This window comes from Physeter macrocephalus, chromosome 1 (assembly GCF_002837175.3).
Source record: "Physeter macrocephalus isolate SW-GA chromosome 1, ASM283717v5, whole genome shotgun sequence".
NCBI classification, from domain to species: Eukaryota; Metazoa; Chordata; class Mammalia; order Artiodactyla; family Physeteridae; genus Physeter; species Physeter macrocephalus.
Window position 1 is genome coordinate 91,196,865 of NC_041214.2, and position 18,974 is coordinate 91,215,838.

Genomic DNA, 18,974 nt, shown 5'->3' on the forward strand with positions numbered 1-18,974 from the left:
CCAGCTCTGGATGAAGGGTGAACAGACACAGCACAGAGGATTTTTAGGGCAGTGAAACTACTCTGTATGGTACTGTAATGGTGGGTACATGTCATTATACATTTGTCCAAGCCCATAGAAGGTATAACAGCAACATTGAACCCTCAGCTATGGACTTCGAGTGACAGTGATGTGTCAGTACAGGTTCATCAGTTGTAACAAACATACCACGCTGGTTGGGGATTTTGATAGTGGGGAGGCTGTGCTTGAGTGGCAGGCAGGGGGTAAATGGGAGAGCTCTGTACCTTCCTCTCAGTTTTGCTGTGAACCTAAAACTACTCTTTAAAAATTGGAAGTCTTTTTAAAAAAGGAAACTGAACAAACTTGTTGGTAACTTACAAAATTAATTTCCTTAGTGCAAATCTTAGAAACTTTTACAAAAAACATGTTTCCAGGTAACCTATTGTGAAAGATGACATTCAACATTGAGGTTGAATTTTGAAACTAAAATGAGCTTATTGCCACTGGGTGGAAATGGTTCAAGAGGAGAGAGATGTTTACTGTTTTTTTGTTGTTGTTGTTGTTTGTTTTTATTGCGGTTTTTGTTTCTGTAATTGGTCATGAGGTTATAGTTGATACCTGTGGCTTCCTTCTTCTACTACCCATTCCATATTTCCCTTACCCACAGCAGTGACCCAAACCTTCATTCCCAAGGGGTCTGAGTCCTTAGTCATTCTGCCTCTTTTTGGTTGCTGTAGTTTTCCATTAACGTTTACTACTGGAAATGCTAAGAGGTGCCTCAGAACCCCCTGGCTTCCATACATAGTCCGCTTTGCCTCGATTGTGTATGGCAACATGATATCCCCTTGGCAATCAGGACTGACCACTCCATCCATAGATAAACCCCCTTTTTTTGCCTGTTGGTTCAGTAGCATAAATAAGGAGCCCAAAATGGCCAGATGGCAGTCTAATCTTCCAATTCAGTAGAACCATTGTTGTCACCTGGTGCAACCAGTAACCTTGTGGAGACTAAGCTCTCCAAACAAGTAGAGCTCAAAGTTGCCAGGATGGAAAGCAGAAATTCTTTAGGTGGGTTAATAGGTGTAATAGTGAGAGTAGCCACTCCTACTTCCTCCCCTTGATTCTTGGACCTGTGTAATCCGGTGATGAGGAATACAGCATCTGTGATTCACAGTATAAACTGCATCCTGTAAGGCAGAACCCTATTTCAAGGTGCTGTCTCCCAGTTGGCATCATAACTGAGTCTTCGGTAAATCATTCTACCTTTCAACTAAGCCAGGCATTTCTGGGTGATGACATATGTGGTTAAGAGCAAATGATTCAGTGGGCCTGAGCCCATTGATGTATGTATTTCTTTTGCTGTGAAGTGAGTTCTTTGATCAGTCACAATACTGCGTAGAATGCTATGATGGCATATCAGGCACCCTGTGAGTTCATAGAGGCCGACGCTGGCAGAGGCATTGTGGGCAAGGAAGGCAAATCCATATCTAGAATATGTGTTTATTCCAGTGAGGGCAAATATCTGCTCCCTCCTTGGTGGAAGAAATCCAATGTAATTGACCTACCATCAGGTTGTGTGCTGTCCGTCTGGGAAATGATGCTTTATAGGGCATTTAATTCTGATCTCTGCTATTGGCAGATTAGGCGCTCAGCAGTAGGGTTAACCAGGTCTGCCTTGCTAAGAGGAAGTTCATGTTGTTGAGCCCGTGCGTAGCCTCCATTCTTGTTAACATGGCCAGTTAGTTCATGGGTCTATTGAGAAAACACTGGGATGGCTGGGAAGAGTCTAATTGACGTTAATAGTGTCCATCATTTTGTCCACCATCATTAAGAGTCTCCTTTACAGTAGATGCCGTTTGGTGAGCATTCACGTGAGACAAATATTTTCAATGTGTATGCCCATTCTAAGAGATCCATCCACATACTTCTTCCCCAACTTTCCTTGTCACTATCTTCCCATCCTGTTCCTTCCAAGTCCCTGACCATCCAGCTAAACCATTAGAAACTGCTCATGAATGAGTCTAAATCTGTACTTCTGGTTATCTCTCATTCCAGACACAGGAGAGAAGCAAATGTACTGCTCAAAGTTCTGAATATTTATCGTTTGTAAGGCACAGATCTCAAAATCAATAATATATGTAGTGGTTAAGAACACCAGCTCTGGAGCCTGGCTGCCTGTGTACAAATTCTACCAGCTCCATTCATGCCCTAGTCTCCTGCTGGCCTTGGGGAGTCTCCTGGAGAGGCTGGGGAGGGGGGGCTCACCCAGGGAACACAGACACTGGTGGCAGACACGTTGGGGAGCATTCAACCACGTGAACACTCCTAGCAGCTGACATTGGATCATTAGCACTATGACATATTTTTAAGGGAGATTTTGAATATGGCAAGTCTTCTGAATTTTTTTCTAATGAGGTATGCTTATTTGAGTTCAGTGATTCTCAGTAGATCTCAGCAAGAGCAGTGTGACCCCTCTAGAGTGCGATTTAGAAAACTGTGAAGGTTATTTGATTGCCACAATGAATGGGGGTGCTATAAGTAGATGTCCTGCGCTGTCTGAGACAGTCCAACTCAGTGGAGGTCTGTATTCCCCCTGACTTTTGTATATACCATGGGCTGATCCCTCTCCAAATATAAATTGATAGTTTTGTAGTACATATTCATACTAAAAAATCTTCACGAGAAATTAAACAAAAAGCTTCTTAAGTTAGAAGAAGGTCGTTGTCTTAGTTTTCTCTTGCTGCATGACAAAATACCACAAACTTAGTGGCTTAAAACCACACTCATTTATTAGTTCACAGTTCTATAAGTCAGAAACTGGGCTTGGCTGGGTTCTCTGCTCAGGGTCTCACAAGACTGAAATCAAGGTGTCATTTGGGTTGGCTTCTATCTGGGGGCTCTGGGGAAGAGTCTGCTTCTAAGTTTATTCAGCTTGTTGACAGAATCCACTTAACCTGTGGTTGTAGGTCTGAGGTCCCATTTCCTTACTAGCTGTCATCTGGAGGTCACTCCTAGCTCCTAGAGGCTGCTCTCCAGTCCCTGCACATGGCCTCCTCCATCTTCTAAGTGAGAAATGGCATACTGAATATCTTTTGTTCCTTGAATACCTTTGAGTTCCTTTTCTGCCAACAGCTGGAGAAAACTCTCTGCTTTTAAAAGGCTGGCCTGGGGCTTCCCTGGTGGCGCAGTGGTTGAGAGTCCGCCTGCCGATGCAGGGGACACGGGTTCGTGCCCCGGTCCAGGAAGATCCCACATGCTGCGGAGCAGCTGGGCCCGTGAGCCATGGCCGCCGAGCCTGCGCGTCCGGAGCCTGTGCTCCGCAACGGGAGAGGCCACAGCGGTGAGAGGCCCACGTACCATACACACACAAAAAAGGCTGGCCTGGTTGGATCAGGCCTACCCACATAATCTCTGTGTGTTAAAATCAATTGACTTCGGACTTTAATTACATATGCAAAATTCCCACCCTGTGGTACCTTGTTTAGTGTTTGATTGGATAACCAAGGTACAAGAATCTTAGGGAATCATCTTTAGGATTCTGCCTAGCACAGTTGGTATGAATAGGGATAAAGGTTTCATCTCAAAATAATTGAGTAATTTGTTCACTCTGCATATTCTGTTCTGTAAACATTATAGCATTTCCAGCTTGCATATTTAGTTGAAAAGGATTTCAGTGCAACAGTGTTATAACTGCAAAAGCAATGAAATTGATTGAAAATATGGAACAGATTGAGATTCCTGTTCAGACTTTAAGTTAATGGAGACTCGTGAAATGTAGGGATCTCATTCAATTTTTTTAAAAATAAATTTATTTATTTTATTTATTTATTTTTGGCTGCATTGGGTCTTCGTTGCTGTGTGCAGGCTTTCACTAGTTGCGGTGAGTGGGGGCTGCTCTTCGTTGCGGTGCGTGGGCTTCTCATTGCAGTGGCTTCGCGTTGGGGAGCATGGGCTCTAGGTGCGTGAGCTTCAGTAGTTGTGGCACATGGGCTCAGTAGTCGTGGCCCATGGGCTCTAGAGTGCAGGCTCAGTAGTTATGGCCCATGGGCTTAGTCACTCCACAGCATGTGGGATCTTCCTGGACCAGGGATCAAACCCGTGTCCCCTGCATTGGCAGGTGGATTCTTTTTTTTTTAATTAAATTTTTTTAAATTTTTTATTTATTTTTGGCTGCACTTGGTCTTCATTGCTGCATGTGGGCTTTTCTCTTCGTTGTGGTGCACGGGCTTCTCATTGTGGTGGCTTCTCTTGTTGTGGAGCACAGGCTCTAGGCGCACAGGCTTCAGTAGTTGTGGTTCACAGGCTCTAGAGCGTACGCTCAGTAGTTGTGGCACACGGGCTTAGTTGCTCCGCACCTGTGTCCCCTGCATTGGCAGGCGGATTCTTAACCACTGCCCCACCAGGGAAGCCCCCTCGATTTCTTTAATATAACTATTTTAATAATATTTTATACTGCCTTTTTTTGAATCACTGCAGTTGTTCAGTTTTATCCTAAAACTATCCACAGTTACACAACTACTTTATCACGTCTTGCATTACTGTTTTTTTGTCTAATCCATCTTCTTTTGCTTGTCGCACCATTCAAAGAATATTGTTTCCAAGTTCTTTTTACAGACCAGGCACAGATTGTATGTCTCAGTGGGATTTCAAAGCAGAAGGATGTTTTCTGTGATACTTTCTTCCTACCCTATCCCATGACATAATCTAGGGGATTATTTTGACACCACACTTACAAATAAATAAGACCTAGCTTCATTTGTGATAATGTTGTACTTCCTCATTTTCTCTACTTTGTTATTTACTTGCCGTGTTTTTTTAACTTCAGTTGAGATTACTCCCCTATGTCCATTATTATCTTAATACTGTTTTTATTCTAGGGTTGGTCTGTACCTCTGTTCTTTTATTTTCCTATTTTTGTCTAAAGTGCTTTCTGATATTCTTATTTTTAAATCCAAACTTATTCATCATAAGCTGATACCTATATCTGACTGCTTCATTATGTCATTGTGTTGTGTCCCCAAGCATTTATCTGTGGAAATACATATTTTTTAAAATAAACTACTATCTTTTTATTTCGTCTTTACATTTTGGTTAGGACACTGTTTATTTGTTTTAATTTTTGTGCAGGTAAGTTATATTATCTATGAATTTTATATTTAGTGAAGGAGGCATTATAAAATGTGTGATTAAAAAGGGGAGATTGGGTCTCATAGGACTAAGATCTGTTCTATCACACAAAGAAGACATGATAGGCTTTAAGGTTATCCATCCTTTTCTTCAGTGTCCTATTGTAAATCAGCAGCCTGAATGTCTTGCCACATACATGAATAGAATAGGTTTTCTGTCTAGGCACTATCGTCTGTCTTGTCTCAAAGGATGCTCATCACTCATCTTTCATTCCATTTCATTTAAATCAGCACGTATCTTAGTTTTCCTCAGCTCTGCAGCAGGAGGTTTGGCTTATCTTGTAATATTCACACATTTGAGATTCTTAGCAGTGTTTTCTTTTGAAAAATATAATATTTGCAGTCTAGTAATTCTTTTGTTCATCAGTTATCGACGTATTTTGCAGCTTGATTTTTTTTTTTATCCAAGCCACCTCCATCCTCCCTTCAGAAAAAACTTAGTGAAATCATAGACTTGAGCACAATCTTATTAGGCATGGTTTTTTTTTTGTTTGTTTTTTGTTTATTTTTGGTTGCGTTGGGTCTTTGTTGCTGCGCACAGGCTTTCTCTAGTTGCATCGAGCGGGCTTCTCACTGCAGTGGCTTCTCTTGTTGCGGAGCACGGGCTCTAGGCACACGGGCTTCAGTAGTTGTGGCACGCAGGCTCAGTAGTTGTGGCTCACAGGCTCTAGAGCACAGGCTCAGTAGTTGTGGCCCACGGGCTTAGTTGCTCTGCAGCATGTGGGATCTTCCTGGATCAGGGATCGAACCCGTGTCCCCTGCATTGGCAAGTGGATTCTTTTTTTTTTTTTTTTTTTTAATTAAAAATTTCCTGGACCAGGGATCGAACCCGTGGCCCCTGCATTGGCAAGTGGATTCTTTTTTTTTTTTTTTTTTTAATTAAAAATTTTTAAAATTTTTTATTTATCTTTGGCTGCATTGGGTCCTCATTGCTGCGTGTGGGCTTTTCTCTTCGTTGCGGTGCGCGGGCTTCTCATTGTGGTGACTTCTCTTGTTGTGGAGCACAGGCTCTAGGCTCACAGGCTTCAGTAGTGGCACGCGGGCCCAGTAGTTGTGGCATGCGGGCTCTAGAGTGTAGGCTCGGTAGTTGCTCTGCGACATGTGGGATCTTCCCGGACCAGGGCTGGCACCCATGTCCCCTGTGTTGGCAGGCAGATTCTTAACTACTGAGCCACCAGGGAAGTCCCTAGGCATGTTTTAGATAGAGCTAAGTCTTGTCAAGTTATAGCTTTTGCAGGTATAACTAATGTACAGTGAAATGATAGAAAAAGCAGTAGAGTAGAAATAAAATCTACGTTCTTGATCCGGTACATCACTTACTGCCTTGGTGAAGCTGAGCAGTGTTTCTAAGCCTTCGTTTTCTCATCTGCAAGTAGAGATATCTGTCCTGCCCATCTGCCAGGGTTATTGTTAGTTTCAAACAACACAATGACAGCCGAGAAATGTAAATTCCAAAATGCACTGCAATAGTTGTTAGGTCTTGTCATCCAGAAGAGCTTTGGTCATTAAATCAACCTTGTAGATGGCTTCAAATTACTGCTTTACTACCACCACCCAGGTTAAAGCAGTGCCAGATACAGGATGAATTGGAAGGGGATTTGGAAGAACCTAATTGGCTGGTTAGATGGCCATTGAGATGGAGAGGAGATAGCAGTCTCACCCATGCACTGGAAATAAAAAACTGGGGAAGACATGCCAAAAGCACTGGCAGGACTTGGAAACCTGTTTGACTTGGGAGTGAGGAAAGGAAAGAGCAGTTGAATCTGAGAGTGGGGGGGTTGGTGATCAAGAGGCATGGTAGGTATGAAGGAAAGGAAGGGTGAGCTTCCTGCTGAAGCATGCTATCTTTGAGTTGCTGCTGGGTACACCTAGATGGAGATGTCCAAAGGAATGTGGGGCTGGAGTTTAAAGAGATCTGGGGTTAGAGATTAGACTGGGAATACCCCTATAATGAGATCACAGAATGAGATAAGATGGGGTCCAAGGGTAGAGCTTTTTAGAATAAATGTCTGCATTGAAGGGCCTGCCAGGTAAGAAAAGGCTCTTCTGATCCTGTGTTCCATAGTCTGTGATAGTTCTGTTCTGTACAAATAGGATGTGGGAGTTGTTGTACACTGGCTGCTCTTACCAGTTTATGTATTATAGAAGAGGTCCTTGACATTTGCTAAACTACTGGGTAAGATTTATTTCTTAGGAAATCTTCCATAGATACACAAACTAAAAATGAGCAAACAAAAAACTGAACAAGAATTTACATTTTGTTAAATAGTCTGTAGCCAAGTTTAAAAATTGAATGTTCATTTTTCGAATTCAGTACTGCTGGCAGACACTGCTCTATTCTTCTGAAAGGCTAGTTTGTATGAAATAAAACTATAATATTATTGATCTTTACTAATTCTCTTTCCCCCCCTTTTTCTCTCTAGATTTTACATTGTGCAGTAGGTGAGTATGGAATTCCCCCCAACTTATGTAGAGTGGATTCTGCTTTCTTTTTTTTAAGTCATGAATGATAGGTTGATTAGAGTCTTACTGAACATTGAAAAAACTAACCTATTTAATCATTATATATAAAATTGCTTAGGCTTTTGGTTTCTAAAATCATGGGTACTATTTAGATGTTATCACTGAACACTTTATTAAATGCCATGGCTACTTTTCTCTGTCAATTTAAAGAGGCCTCTCCTACCTTCTCAGTACAAGGGTAAATAGAGAAACACTAGCATATTTATAAAAATGTGACTTGGAGTGCTGGGCTCTGTTGAAAGCCCTCTCTGATTACTTAAATGTTATACTCTCCTTATTTTTTAAAGTGGAGTACTGCGTATATTGCCTACCTCTCAGATGAATATTTAATGTATGTGAGAGGGATTGGAAAGTACAAGTACAAAGGGTTATACAAATGTGAGAGATTTCTACTAAAAGCAGATACAATGTGATTCCTTTTCGGGGAATGCGGAGGGTCATCAAATTCTGCTCTGGAACTAAGGCATAGCTTCTAGTCTGGGGCGGCTAGACTCCTCTAAGCAGAAATCAATTCTGGAAAGTTGATAGACCCTGTGGAGTAAACCCATAGCGGTTGCTGTGCATGTGGACTTGTCTCTCCAAGGGAGGATTTGAAGTTGCTACTCACTGAGAAGCACCAAAAGTCTGAAAACTCCAGAACTATGCATTCAAACCATTATGGCCCTGATCAACATAATGGATAAATTAAGTGGATACTTACTATATTCGGGGCACTGGGGAATTCAGAGATGAGGAGACTTACGGTTCAGGTGGACACACAGCAAACTCTCCACCATGGGCCTTAAAGGGATCACTATGATACCTGGGCTCTATTACTTTTAAGGAAGACAAACATCTTCCTTATAAAGAATTGCACCTCGGCTATTTTCTCACTAGGAGGAGGTCTACAATCAGGGATTTCTCAAATGATTTGCAAAATGTTGTATGGATGTGTCTGTGTTTGCTTGGAAAGGTGGGTAGAATTCATAGCTTTCATAGATTCTCAGAGGAGCGTGATTCAGAAGGTTAGGAAACTGCTTTAGCACCTTTAAGCAAGAGATTTGAAAGGAGCTTGGAGACTCATTTATCATGTGGTCTGCTTTCCCAGAGAAGGTTAAGGGACCTGGTCCCATTGCCAGTAAATGGCACAGCCTCACTTGGGACCTGGCCAGTCTGAGCCAGAGCCCACCTGACTGACTTTATTTTACGGTGAATGGGTTTCAGCTAGTGAATAATCTTACATACATTTCCTTCTTAGTCCTTTATCTAGAGTTTTGAGGTGGAAAATTTGTCCCTGCTGAAGTGCTTAAATTTGTAGATTGGGGGATATAGTCAGCCAGAGAGAGTTCTGGAACCAGTTCAGGCCTTCTCCATATGACTGAACCCTGTGCCCCCAGTCTCCCCCGCCTCTCTTAACCTTCAGCTGCCTCCGTACAAAGCTCTTAGATGCATGTTTTCCAAGCATGTGTATTATTATTTTAATTAATATTGCCTTGTATTTGAATACACAGATTCCTTTTATCTGTCTTAGAATATATTCTCATGCCTCTATAAAATTTCTGCCCCTGGAAATAAAGTTTCTGACAAGTGTATTTATTCATTCATGCCAAGACCATGATTGAATGCCTACCAGGTGGGGCCAGACACTGGTGGGTATAGGAGGAGCGGAGAGGTGAACAGGCACAGGCTTAGGCTCAGGAAAGCCGCTCTCAGATGGGCGCCCCTCTGAGCGCCTCTGGCAGGATGCGCTCCAAGGACTAGCATCTGTGTCACACTCTGCTCTGATGGTTTGCTGACAGGTGTCCCTAAGTCTTGGTGTGGTGCCTGACACACACGAGATACTTTAAAATTCCTTCTTATTTTCTCAAGAACCTTGTTCCATCAGTGATTCTCTCTCTTGCATCATCACCCTTTGTCATCTGCCTTTTCCTTCTCAGCTCACAAAATGCTCAGAATGCTCCATCCTAAAAATAATTTTTAGCCTAACCTTTGACCCTACCTTCCTCCCTTATTACTGTATAAGTCCTCTTCATCCCTTTTACCAGATTTCTGGTATACTCTTTCCACTTACGGGCTCCCATGTATACCTTAACCCAGCAGTTGTGCTTCTGTACCCCTTGTCCTACTAAAATTGCCCTCTGGTCTAAAATCAGCACGAGTTTCTGTTAAATTCTGAGGAATTTAATGTTTGGAATTTACTGAACTTCTCAACTACGTTGGGTACCACTGATGACCCCCTTGTGACATCCTGTTCTTTTATCTTACATCATACTGAGCCCTCCTGGCTTTTCTGGTCCTCTGTGGTTCTTTTCTTTCTTTGGGGGCTTTTCTTTCTCCCCTTGCCCCTTAATTGTGGGTGTTCCCAGTATCTGGCCTAGCGCACTGCTCTTCTGCCTGAACAGGCCCTCTGGGTGATCTCTTCCCTTCTCATGGGTTGAGGTACTTATGACACTCAGTTCTTTAACTCCAAGCCACACCTGCACCCCAGACTCCAGACTCACCCCGTGAGCTCCTGGATGTCCACTCCTGGATGTACACCTCCTCCTCCTCAGCATGACTCACTCCCACACTTGTTTAGCCTCCTCCTTCTTGTCAGGTGCTCCACCAGCTTCCAAACACTATCCATTCAGTCACCCATTCTAGACCTAGGGCTCATCCATGATGTCTCCTCTCCTTTCCCCATACTCCCATAGCCCTAGGTGGTCGTCAGGTTTTCTCAATTCTGTTTCCTAACTAGTTCTCAGATTGTCCTGTTTTTTTCCAGCCCTGTTCAGGGCCTGAGTATGTCTCATCTGGACTCCCATATCACACTCCCTGAACTTGTAGGTTTATAATATTAAGACTAGTAATAATAAGAGCGATCATTATAATAAGAGCATTTACTATGTTTCAGTGCTTTACAATCATAATCTACTTACTTCCCATTTTACTGTTGACAAGACTGAGGCTTAGAAGGTTTTATATCTTGCCAGAGTTCACTTAGCTAATAAGCCCTAGAGCTAGAAGTTGAACCTGTGGCTGTGTGGCTCCAAATCCATGCTTACAGTCCTCGAGGGGTTTAGTTAAAGGATGATTCTGAGCATGTCACTGCCATGCTTAAAACCCTTCGCTGGTTTAAACATCTTCATGATTTGGACCCTGCCCACCTCCCTAGCCTTACCTATGTCCATTCCCTGCCTCCCACTCTATGCTTCAGCAACCCTGACCTTCTTGTGTCCCCCGGGCCCCCCATACTACTGCACTACTTCCTGCCTCTGGTCTGTGCCCAGGCTTTGTGCTCTGCCGGAGTGGTAGCCCATCCCCTGCAGCTGGCAGCTTCCCCCAGTAAATTCTCCTATCACCCTCTGGCTAGATTACATACCATTCCTCACTTTTCTGTAATACCCTGCAACTCACTCTGTTATCACACTTTCCACAATGTATTATGGTCTGTCACTATACCTATATCTCCCACCAAGATCGCTGAATTTTTCCAAGAATGAGAACTGTTTCCTATTGATTTCTGTATCCCAGCACCTAACAGTTTCATGGCTCCTAGTGGGAGCTCAGTGAACATTTGATCATAATCTTACTAAATTCTGGTGAAATTTTCTGAAACTTGTTTCAAAATGTTTTCAGTTCCTTAAAAAAATCAATAAGAATACTAATAAATAGGCTGTTTCTAGCATTAGCCTAAAGGCAATCCTTTATTTTTTTTACTCATATGACTTAAGTTTACTTTGGGAATGATGGTTTATTTTCCTGTGGCTTTCTGAAACTTTTCACTGTAATAGCTTGGTCTTTTAGAAACTTGTTTTAGAGCCTTGAGATGTCTTTAGTTTACATATTGTTGATGAGAAGTCTAGACCTCAGTCAGACCTGGGTTAGTTACTAGCTGTTACTTTCAGGATGTAACTCAACTTTTGTGTGCTTTCATTTCTTCCTCAATAAAAGGAGGAGGATAATACCTACCTCTAGGGTTGTTGTGAAAACACGAGAGGACACACATGAGAAACACTTAGCTTAATGTCTAAGATACGGCAATGTTGAAAATTGCCCAATAAAATGGTAGTTCTTATTATAAACAATAATAATGTCATAGAATGTTAAAAGTTTTATTCTGTCCCTAATGTAATGTTCCATATTTGGATTTATATAAGTGTAACTCTTCCATATTCTCATGTTTCCTAAATTGTAATTTCTGTGTAAGTGAGCGCTTCAGGGCCACCTGTTCTTAGTATGGGTTGGAGTTGCTTCTTGTCCATGGTTGTGACATTGCAACTTGGCAAAAATAGCCTCCAGAAATGGTAAACTAAAATTCCACGTGAGGGATTCATTTCTGTGAGAAAGTCAGGCCTCTGTCCTTCCAAATGTGTTTCCATGCCCCAACTTCTTTAAAGTGGGTTGTTTGCTCTCCATTGATAATGCAGGAACAAGATTTCTTTTGCGGGGAGGGAAGGGGACAAGTGATATCCCTTTTGAGCACATGTTGGGGACATATTTTTTTTAATTAAGGTATAATTGACATATAGCATTGTATTAATTTCAGGTGTACAACATAAGGCTTTGGTATATGTATATATTGTTAAATGATCACCAAAATAAATTTAGTTAATGTCCATCACCTCATATAGTTATAATTTTTTTCTTGTGATAAGGACATTTAAGGTCTACTCTCTTAGCAACTTTAAATATGCAATCCAGTATTATTAACTGTAGTCGCCATGCTCTGCATTACATCCCCAGGACTTGTTTATGTTATAACTAGAAGTTTGTACCTTTTGACAACCTTCACCCGTTCCCCACACCTCCACCCCTTGCTTTTGGCAACCACCAGTCTGTTATCTGTATCTATGAGTTTGGGTTTTTGTTTTTGTTTTTTTTCCCTAGATTTCACATACAAGTGAGATCAAACAGTATTTGTCTTTTTCTGGGATAAGATTTCTTAAATACTGTGGTCGTAGCCCTCAGACCAAGATTCATAGTGCTTTTATTTATGCAGTGTTTTTCTTTTTGGAAATGAGAATTTAAAAACCCAATCGGGACATGTCTTTTACAAGACTGCAAAGAAGAGTTGTGGTTTTCTTTAATCACATGGTACAGTTTGTAATGAAAGAAGTATTACCTGTTTTTCTGTGTTGTGCTCAAGATTAGATTGTGGAAGAGGCATATTGGATATGGGTGGTTCTCAGCTAACTCCAGAGTATGGTTACTCCACTTTGTTGGGATAGAAATTAGAGGTAGAGGGGCTAGAACTGATGATACTCTAAATAAGATGTAACATTGTGTGTTTGGTGAACCTTTGTGTTGGAAATTATACTGTCAATATAAATAACTTTGGAAGTTCTCTTGATTGAAAACTGTAGAACAGGAGCTCAGTCATAGCCCAGAGAGTGTTGTCTGAAGTTGAGTATTAGCACTCTGATATCATCAACAGACAAGGACAGAAGCCCTTTCACGTAGGTATCCTAGACTTGTGGTTTCAAATATTTGCTGTACATTCCAGCTTGCACTCCTCTCATAAACTGATGATACCTTTTACTTAATTATGTTTTAAAAATTAAAGAAATTTGTAATCACCCTAATATTAATAGGTAGCATGTGGCTTCAGACTGATTTTATTAAGTAACAAATGGTACCAGGGAGGAAAGGGGCAGCTGCCGGAGAGACAAGCACCAGAAGACCCAGTCTCCTACCGGAAATCTTATCCCTCCCACCACTGAGAATGAACTAAATCCTCTCCGAACTGCAACGCCTCCTCCCATCCGCCCCCCCATTCCCCGGCCCCCCAGAGGTTCAAGCTTTTATTACTCATTTACAGTGCAATATTGTGAAGGACACGCCCTCACGTATTACTAAAGCCAGACCCAGAACCTTCCGTGTTGCAGCAGAAGAGAACTCTGGAAGGAAAGCATTGTGGAGGAAAGGGGTTATTCCCCCGGATTTGCTCACCTGGAATTCTGCTTTCACCCCTGCGCCCAGCCCTCATGGGTTTGGCTGGACACAGAAACAAAACTGCCTTCTTTGGTGCCCCTTAGCTTAGTTGACATTTTGTAAATGAACTTTACCAAAAGTGAGGAAGAACAAAAAGGGAATGAGTATCAAAAATAACAAACAGCTCCCGGCCGGGGTCGGCGCCCTGGCGGCCGCTTCCCCCGGAGGTCACTGCCCATGCCGGTCCGTCCCGCCCTCTGCCGCCGCCACCGCTCCCGCCCCAGACCCCCCCACTCTTCCGCACTCTCTGCGCTCGGGAGCGAGGTGCCGCCATTTGGCATCCGAAACTTTCCAGCGCCCGCGCCTCTCGGGGACTCGGCTGCGGCGGGGCGGGGGCGGCCCGGGGGCGGTGCGTGGCTGCTCCGGGCGCCGGGCCCTCCTTGGTCGCGGCACGGCCCGGGCTCGGCGACGGACGGCCGGAGGGAGGTTCGGGGCGGCGGCGCCGCCGCAAGTTGCGCTGCTCGCGGCGAGGGTTTCTCCAGTGACGTGGTGAAGAGATGTACAACTAGGACCATTTGTGATCACTCAACGTTCAAATTATGTGTGTGTAACACATAAAAGAAGTTATCACAAGCCAGCCACACTGAAAGGCGCAAAGTGATGGGGAAAAGATCCACTGACTCCAACTGTATGGAATCAGACCCTCCGAACTGATGCTACGGATTGTGGGTCCCAAGACGTTATAAAAGCTGCCCCAATTCTTAACGCTTTACGAGTAGAAGGGGAATGGTTTGCTTCCTTCGGTACCAAGCAGGCCCTCTTGCGAGCGTACCTTGGGCTCACCCTGCAGAATTCGTTTTGTGATGCTTTCCCCTGCTGGTGGTTTTTGAGCATGGGGGTGTATGTGTTGGGGGTTCGGACGTGACTTGGCCACCTCACGGCCTGGACTTAGTCATGTGCACCAGTCAGTTCCCTCTCAAACTTTGGAGAAAAAGAGTGCGGGGTCGGCTCCCCTCTACCCAGGTTCTAAAAGTAGTTGTAAAGGAAGCTTTCACTTTATCCAGCCTTCAGTGTGAGGTGGAAGCCTGGAGGGATGGGAACAGATCAAAGAGCTTTCGGAGGATTCAGGGCACGATGGGCAGACGTGGCCCGTTCCCCTACTCCATGCCCACCTGGAGGATCCATCTTAGAAATCACTCAGAGCCCCTTCGCTTCGGATCACAGTTGTTTTTAAGAGAAGCCGTGGGCCTGGGATCCCAGAAGTACTCCTCTCTGATCCTGCCCAAGGCTCTATGCCATTAGTGGGGTGCGGGGGTGGGGGGAGAGTCAGGTAGACGAAAGCGTTGAGAATTCTTATTGGCGTTCTGGATAAAGGAGAAAATAAAAGCTTTTATGTAGAAAACAAGCAAACAGTATAAAAATAGCCATATTCCCAAAGTACAAATTTCTGATCCTGAGATCTGTCTCCCCTTTTGTTAGTGGGAACTGACACAGGGTCACATGGACCTTGCTGGCTCTCTTCCATCCTGTTCTTAGTGTTTTCAACCCTGGGACCCATTTCCCCAAGCCAGTTTTCCTGGCTAAGGGAATACAAAATGGTGCAGATTTAGATTCAGAAGTTGCTTTCTGCCTGGGGGCATGTTTAGTGGTAGTACTGACAGGGGAAGGAGAAGCCCTTTGAGGTGGGGAAATGGACTTAACCTTTCCCAGCAGGCCAGCCTGTGTCTTTTGCCTAGAGGGCTGTCTGGGTGAAGTGGGGAGGTTAGAGGCCTGGTCAACTCCTTGCTATTCTGTCTTTGTCATTTATTAAGTACAGTCATTTCCCAGCATCCCGACACCAGAACTCTACCAAGACCGTGTTCGTAATCTTTCCCAAATCAGCCAAGCCCTTCAGACCAGTCTAGCTTAGTCTCCCTCTGCTTTGGCGCTTTGATTATTCTGTTGCCTCCTGATCACATTTTGCCTCCTCCCCTCTAGACAGAGAGAGAAGAGGAAAGAAAGATAGTTTTAGCACCTGCGTCTTCTGCTCCTCATACCCAAAGTTTCAGCCACTTTCTCTGAATAAACTTTGCATTTTCACACTCCATGATTTTGTACATAAAATGTCCCTTTGCCTGGAACATCCAGCTCCATAAGTTGTTCCTGGCTCTGAGTGAATGTACTGAGATGAAGGGAAGGGACCAATAGGGCATGCTCATCAGGAGCCCAAAGTGCCTGAGCAGGGAAGGTGAGGGACTTACCCAGAGCTCATGCACACTGCCTGGCACCTAGCAAACACTCAGTAAGCTGTAGCAGCTCTTCCATTGATTATTAGTGGGCAAAACATAATCCCTGAGGGTTTCTGTGCCCAGTTGGAAAAGGGAAAGCCATGAATAGAGCCTAGATCAGGGAATTTTACCCTTTGCCATCCTTGCAGGAGCAGCTAGGGGTTTGGTTTGAATGGAAACCTGTTACTGAGATATTTTAAAATATCTTCTCTGTAAGATAATATTATCTTGTTTTCCAGTCCATCAGGAACCAAGCTAAGGCAAACCAACCCCATTGGAAACACTACCAGCTGTGTAACAAGTCAGGCATCCTCCCTCTGGGCATTAGTTTTCACATCTGAAGAAGTAGGAGTTTGACTAGATAATACATAATCTCTAACATTCCTTTCAGCTGGATGATCTGAAATTCCATGAAACGAACTATGAAGTAGCTTCAGAGATGGTCAGTTATCTGAGCAGTAATAGAAAAGGAGGATGGGCTAAATATACCTATGTGTGAGTATTAGGAAACTTGTTTCAAGTATAGTATTGATAGTTTTAGTACATTTTCCCTCTCAATGCATTTTTTATTGAAGTATAGTTGATGTACAATATTATATGTTACAGGCGTACAATATAGTGATTCACAATTTAAAGGTTATACTCCATTTATAGTTATTATAAAATATTGGCTATATTCCCTGTGCTATACAATATATCCGTATAGCTTATTCATTTTATACATGGTATCAATAGTTTGTACCTCTTAATCCCCTACCCCGATCCTGCCCCCTCCCTGTTTCTCTCTCCCGACTGGTAACCGATAGTTTGTTCTCTATATCTGTGAGTCTATTTCTTTTTTGTTAAATTCATTAGTTTATTACATTTTTTGGATTCCACATATAAGTGATATCATACAGTATTTGTCTTTCTCTGACTTACTTAACATAATGCCCTTCAGGTCCATACATGATGCTGCAAATGGCAAGATTTCATTCTTTTTTATGGCTGAGTAGTATTCCATTGTATATGTATACCATATCTTTACCTATTCATCTGTCCAGGGACACTTAGGTTGCTTCAGTATCTTGGCAGTTGTAAATAATGGTGCTATGAACATTGGGGTGCACGTATCTTTTCAAATTAGTGTTTTGGGGTTTTTTTGGATGTATACCCAGAAGTGGAATTGCTGGATCATATGGTAGGTCTATTAGTTTTTTGAGAAACCTCCATTCTGTTTACCACAGTGGCTGCACCAATTTACATTCCCACCAACAGTGTACAGGGGTTCCCTTTTCTCCACATCCTTGCCAACATGTGTTATTTGTGTTCTTTTTGAAGATAGCCATCTAACAGATTTGTGGTGATATCTCATTGTGGTTTTGATTTGCATTTTCCTGATGATTAGCAGTGTTGAGTATCTTTTCATGCGTCTGTTGGCCATTTGCATGTCCTCTTTGGAAAAATGTCTCTTGAGTTCTTCTGCCCCTTTTTTAATCAGGTTGTTTGGTCTTTTTGATGTTGAGTTGTATGAGCTGTTTATATATTTTGATTAACCCCTTATCAGTCATATCATTTGCAAATATTTTCTCCCATTCAGTAGGTTCTCTTTTCATTTTGTCAGTGGTTTCCTTTGCTGTGCGAAAGCTTTTAAGTTTAATTAGGTCCCATTTGTTTATTTTGCTTTCTCAATGCATCTTGAAAGCCCCAGCAGAAAACTGAATTGGGGTGGGAGATGGACGCACACACTTTCTATGGCATACATTTACCCATGATCATCACTAGATGGCACCCTTGTATTAGTAAGGAGACACTCTGAAGGTAAGGACTTCTGGAGGACGTCTAATAAAAATAGTAATGAATCAATAGCTGAAATTGAAAAGAGAGAGAGAAAAGAGAAGTGGATGTTTTTCCATCACTGTCTCATGCCTTGATCATTAATATTTTAGGTAACAAAAAGCTGAAACTTCCTGCATTGCCCTGGAGATTATCTCATAAATATTTCTTAATTATAGGCACAAGGTATCTTTAAAATTAAAAATTACCTTAATTTGCTTAATTAAAAAGCTAGAGACAAAGAAAGTATTTCAGAAGATCTCTGGCCAGATGGTCTGTGACAGTCTGAAGTCAGTAAACCTTCCACTTATGTTCTTAGCTTCAAAAGCAAGGTTAGTCCAGCAAAGGTGGAAACACCATCTAGTGACCGAGTTAATTGCATTGAGCCAAAAAGTGAAAGTTTAGCAAAAGAATTCTTTGAATTATGATTCCACAGCAGGAGTTGAATGCTAAATAGTGTATTAATGAAGGAAGCAAGAACACTTTGGAACATCTGGTATATCTGTATGACGTAGTATGTCTTTTATAGTTTTGTACAGCTTTCCTAGGAAAGGAATTTTTTCCTCTTCATTCATAGTGAACATCTTTCCACTAGTATTTTAATAACAGTTCCTACCTCACAGTGTTCTTTCAGTTAGCAATCTGCTTTTGAGATTCATCCATATCTTCACATGGTTTGAAAGTTCATTCTTTTTTATTTCTGAATAATATTCCAGTGTATGGATGTACAGTTTGTGTATCCATTCACCTATCGAAGGACATCTAGGTTGCTTCCAGTTTGGGATGGTTATGGATAAAGGTGCTGTAAATATTTGTGTGCTAGTTTTGTGTGGGAAAAATTTTTTTTTTGCATTTTCAGATCAGTTGATTATGTACCTAGTAGCACAATTATTGGATCATATAGCAAGACTGTTTACTTTTGTAAGAAACTGCCAAACTGTTCCAAGTAGCTGTACCATTTTGCATTCCTGTCAGCAATGAATGAGAGTTCCTGTTGCTCTGCATCCTCACCAGCAGTTGCTATCTTGGGTTTTAGCCATCATAATATGTATGCAGTGGTTTCCTTTATTTTTTTTTAATATTTATTTATTTGGTTGTGCTGGGTCTTAGTTATGGCAGGCAGGCTCCTTAGTTGCAGCTTGCCTGCTCCTTAGTTGCGTTGCATGGGTTCCTTTAGTTGCGGCATGCAGGCTCCTTAGTTGTGGCATGTGAACTGTTAGTTGCGGCATGCATGTGGGATCTAGTTCCTTGGCCAGGGATCTAACCTAGGCCGCCTGCATTGGGAGCTCAA

General features: G+C 42.5%; 1 protein-coding gene across 1 annotated transcript in view; it reads left to right on the forward strand.

Annotated features, from left to right (window-relative positions):
• The window catches only part of HACD2 (3-hydroxyacyl-CoA dehydratase 2), a 94,501-nt gene that overhangs the window by 16,495 nt on the left and 59,032 nt on the right, over nucleotides 1-18,974 (forward strand). The window contains exon 3 of the mRNA XM_007106260.2: nucleotides 7,610-7,628. Within this exon, the coding sequence (XP_007106322.1) occupies nucleotides 7,610-7,628 (19 nt within the window). The remainder of the gene's footprint in view (nucleotides 1-7,609; nucleotides 7,629-18,974) is intronic.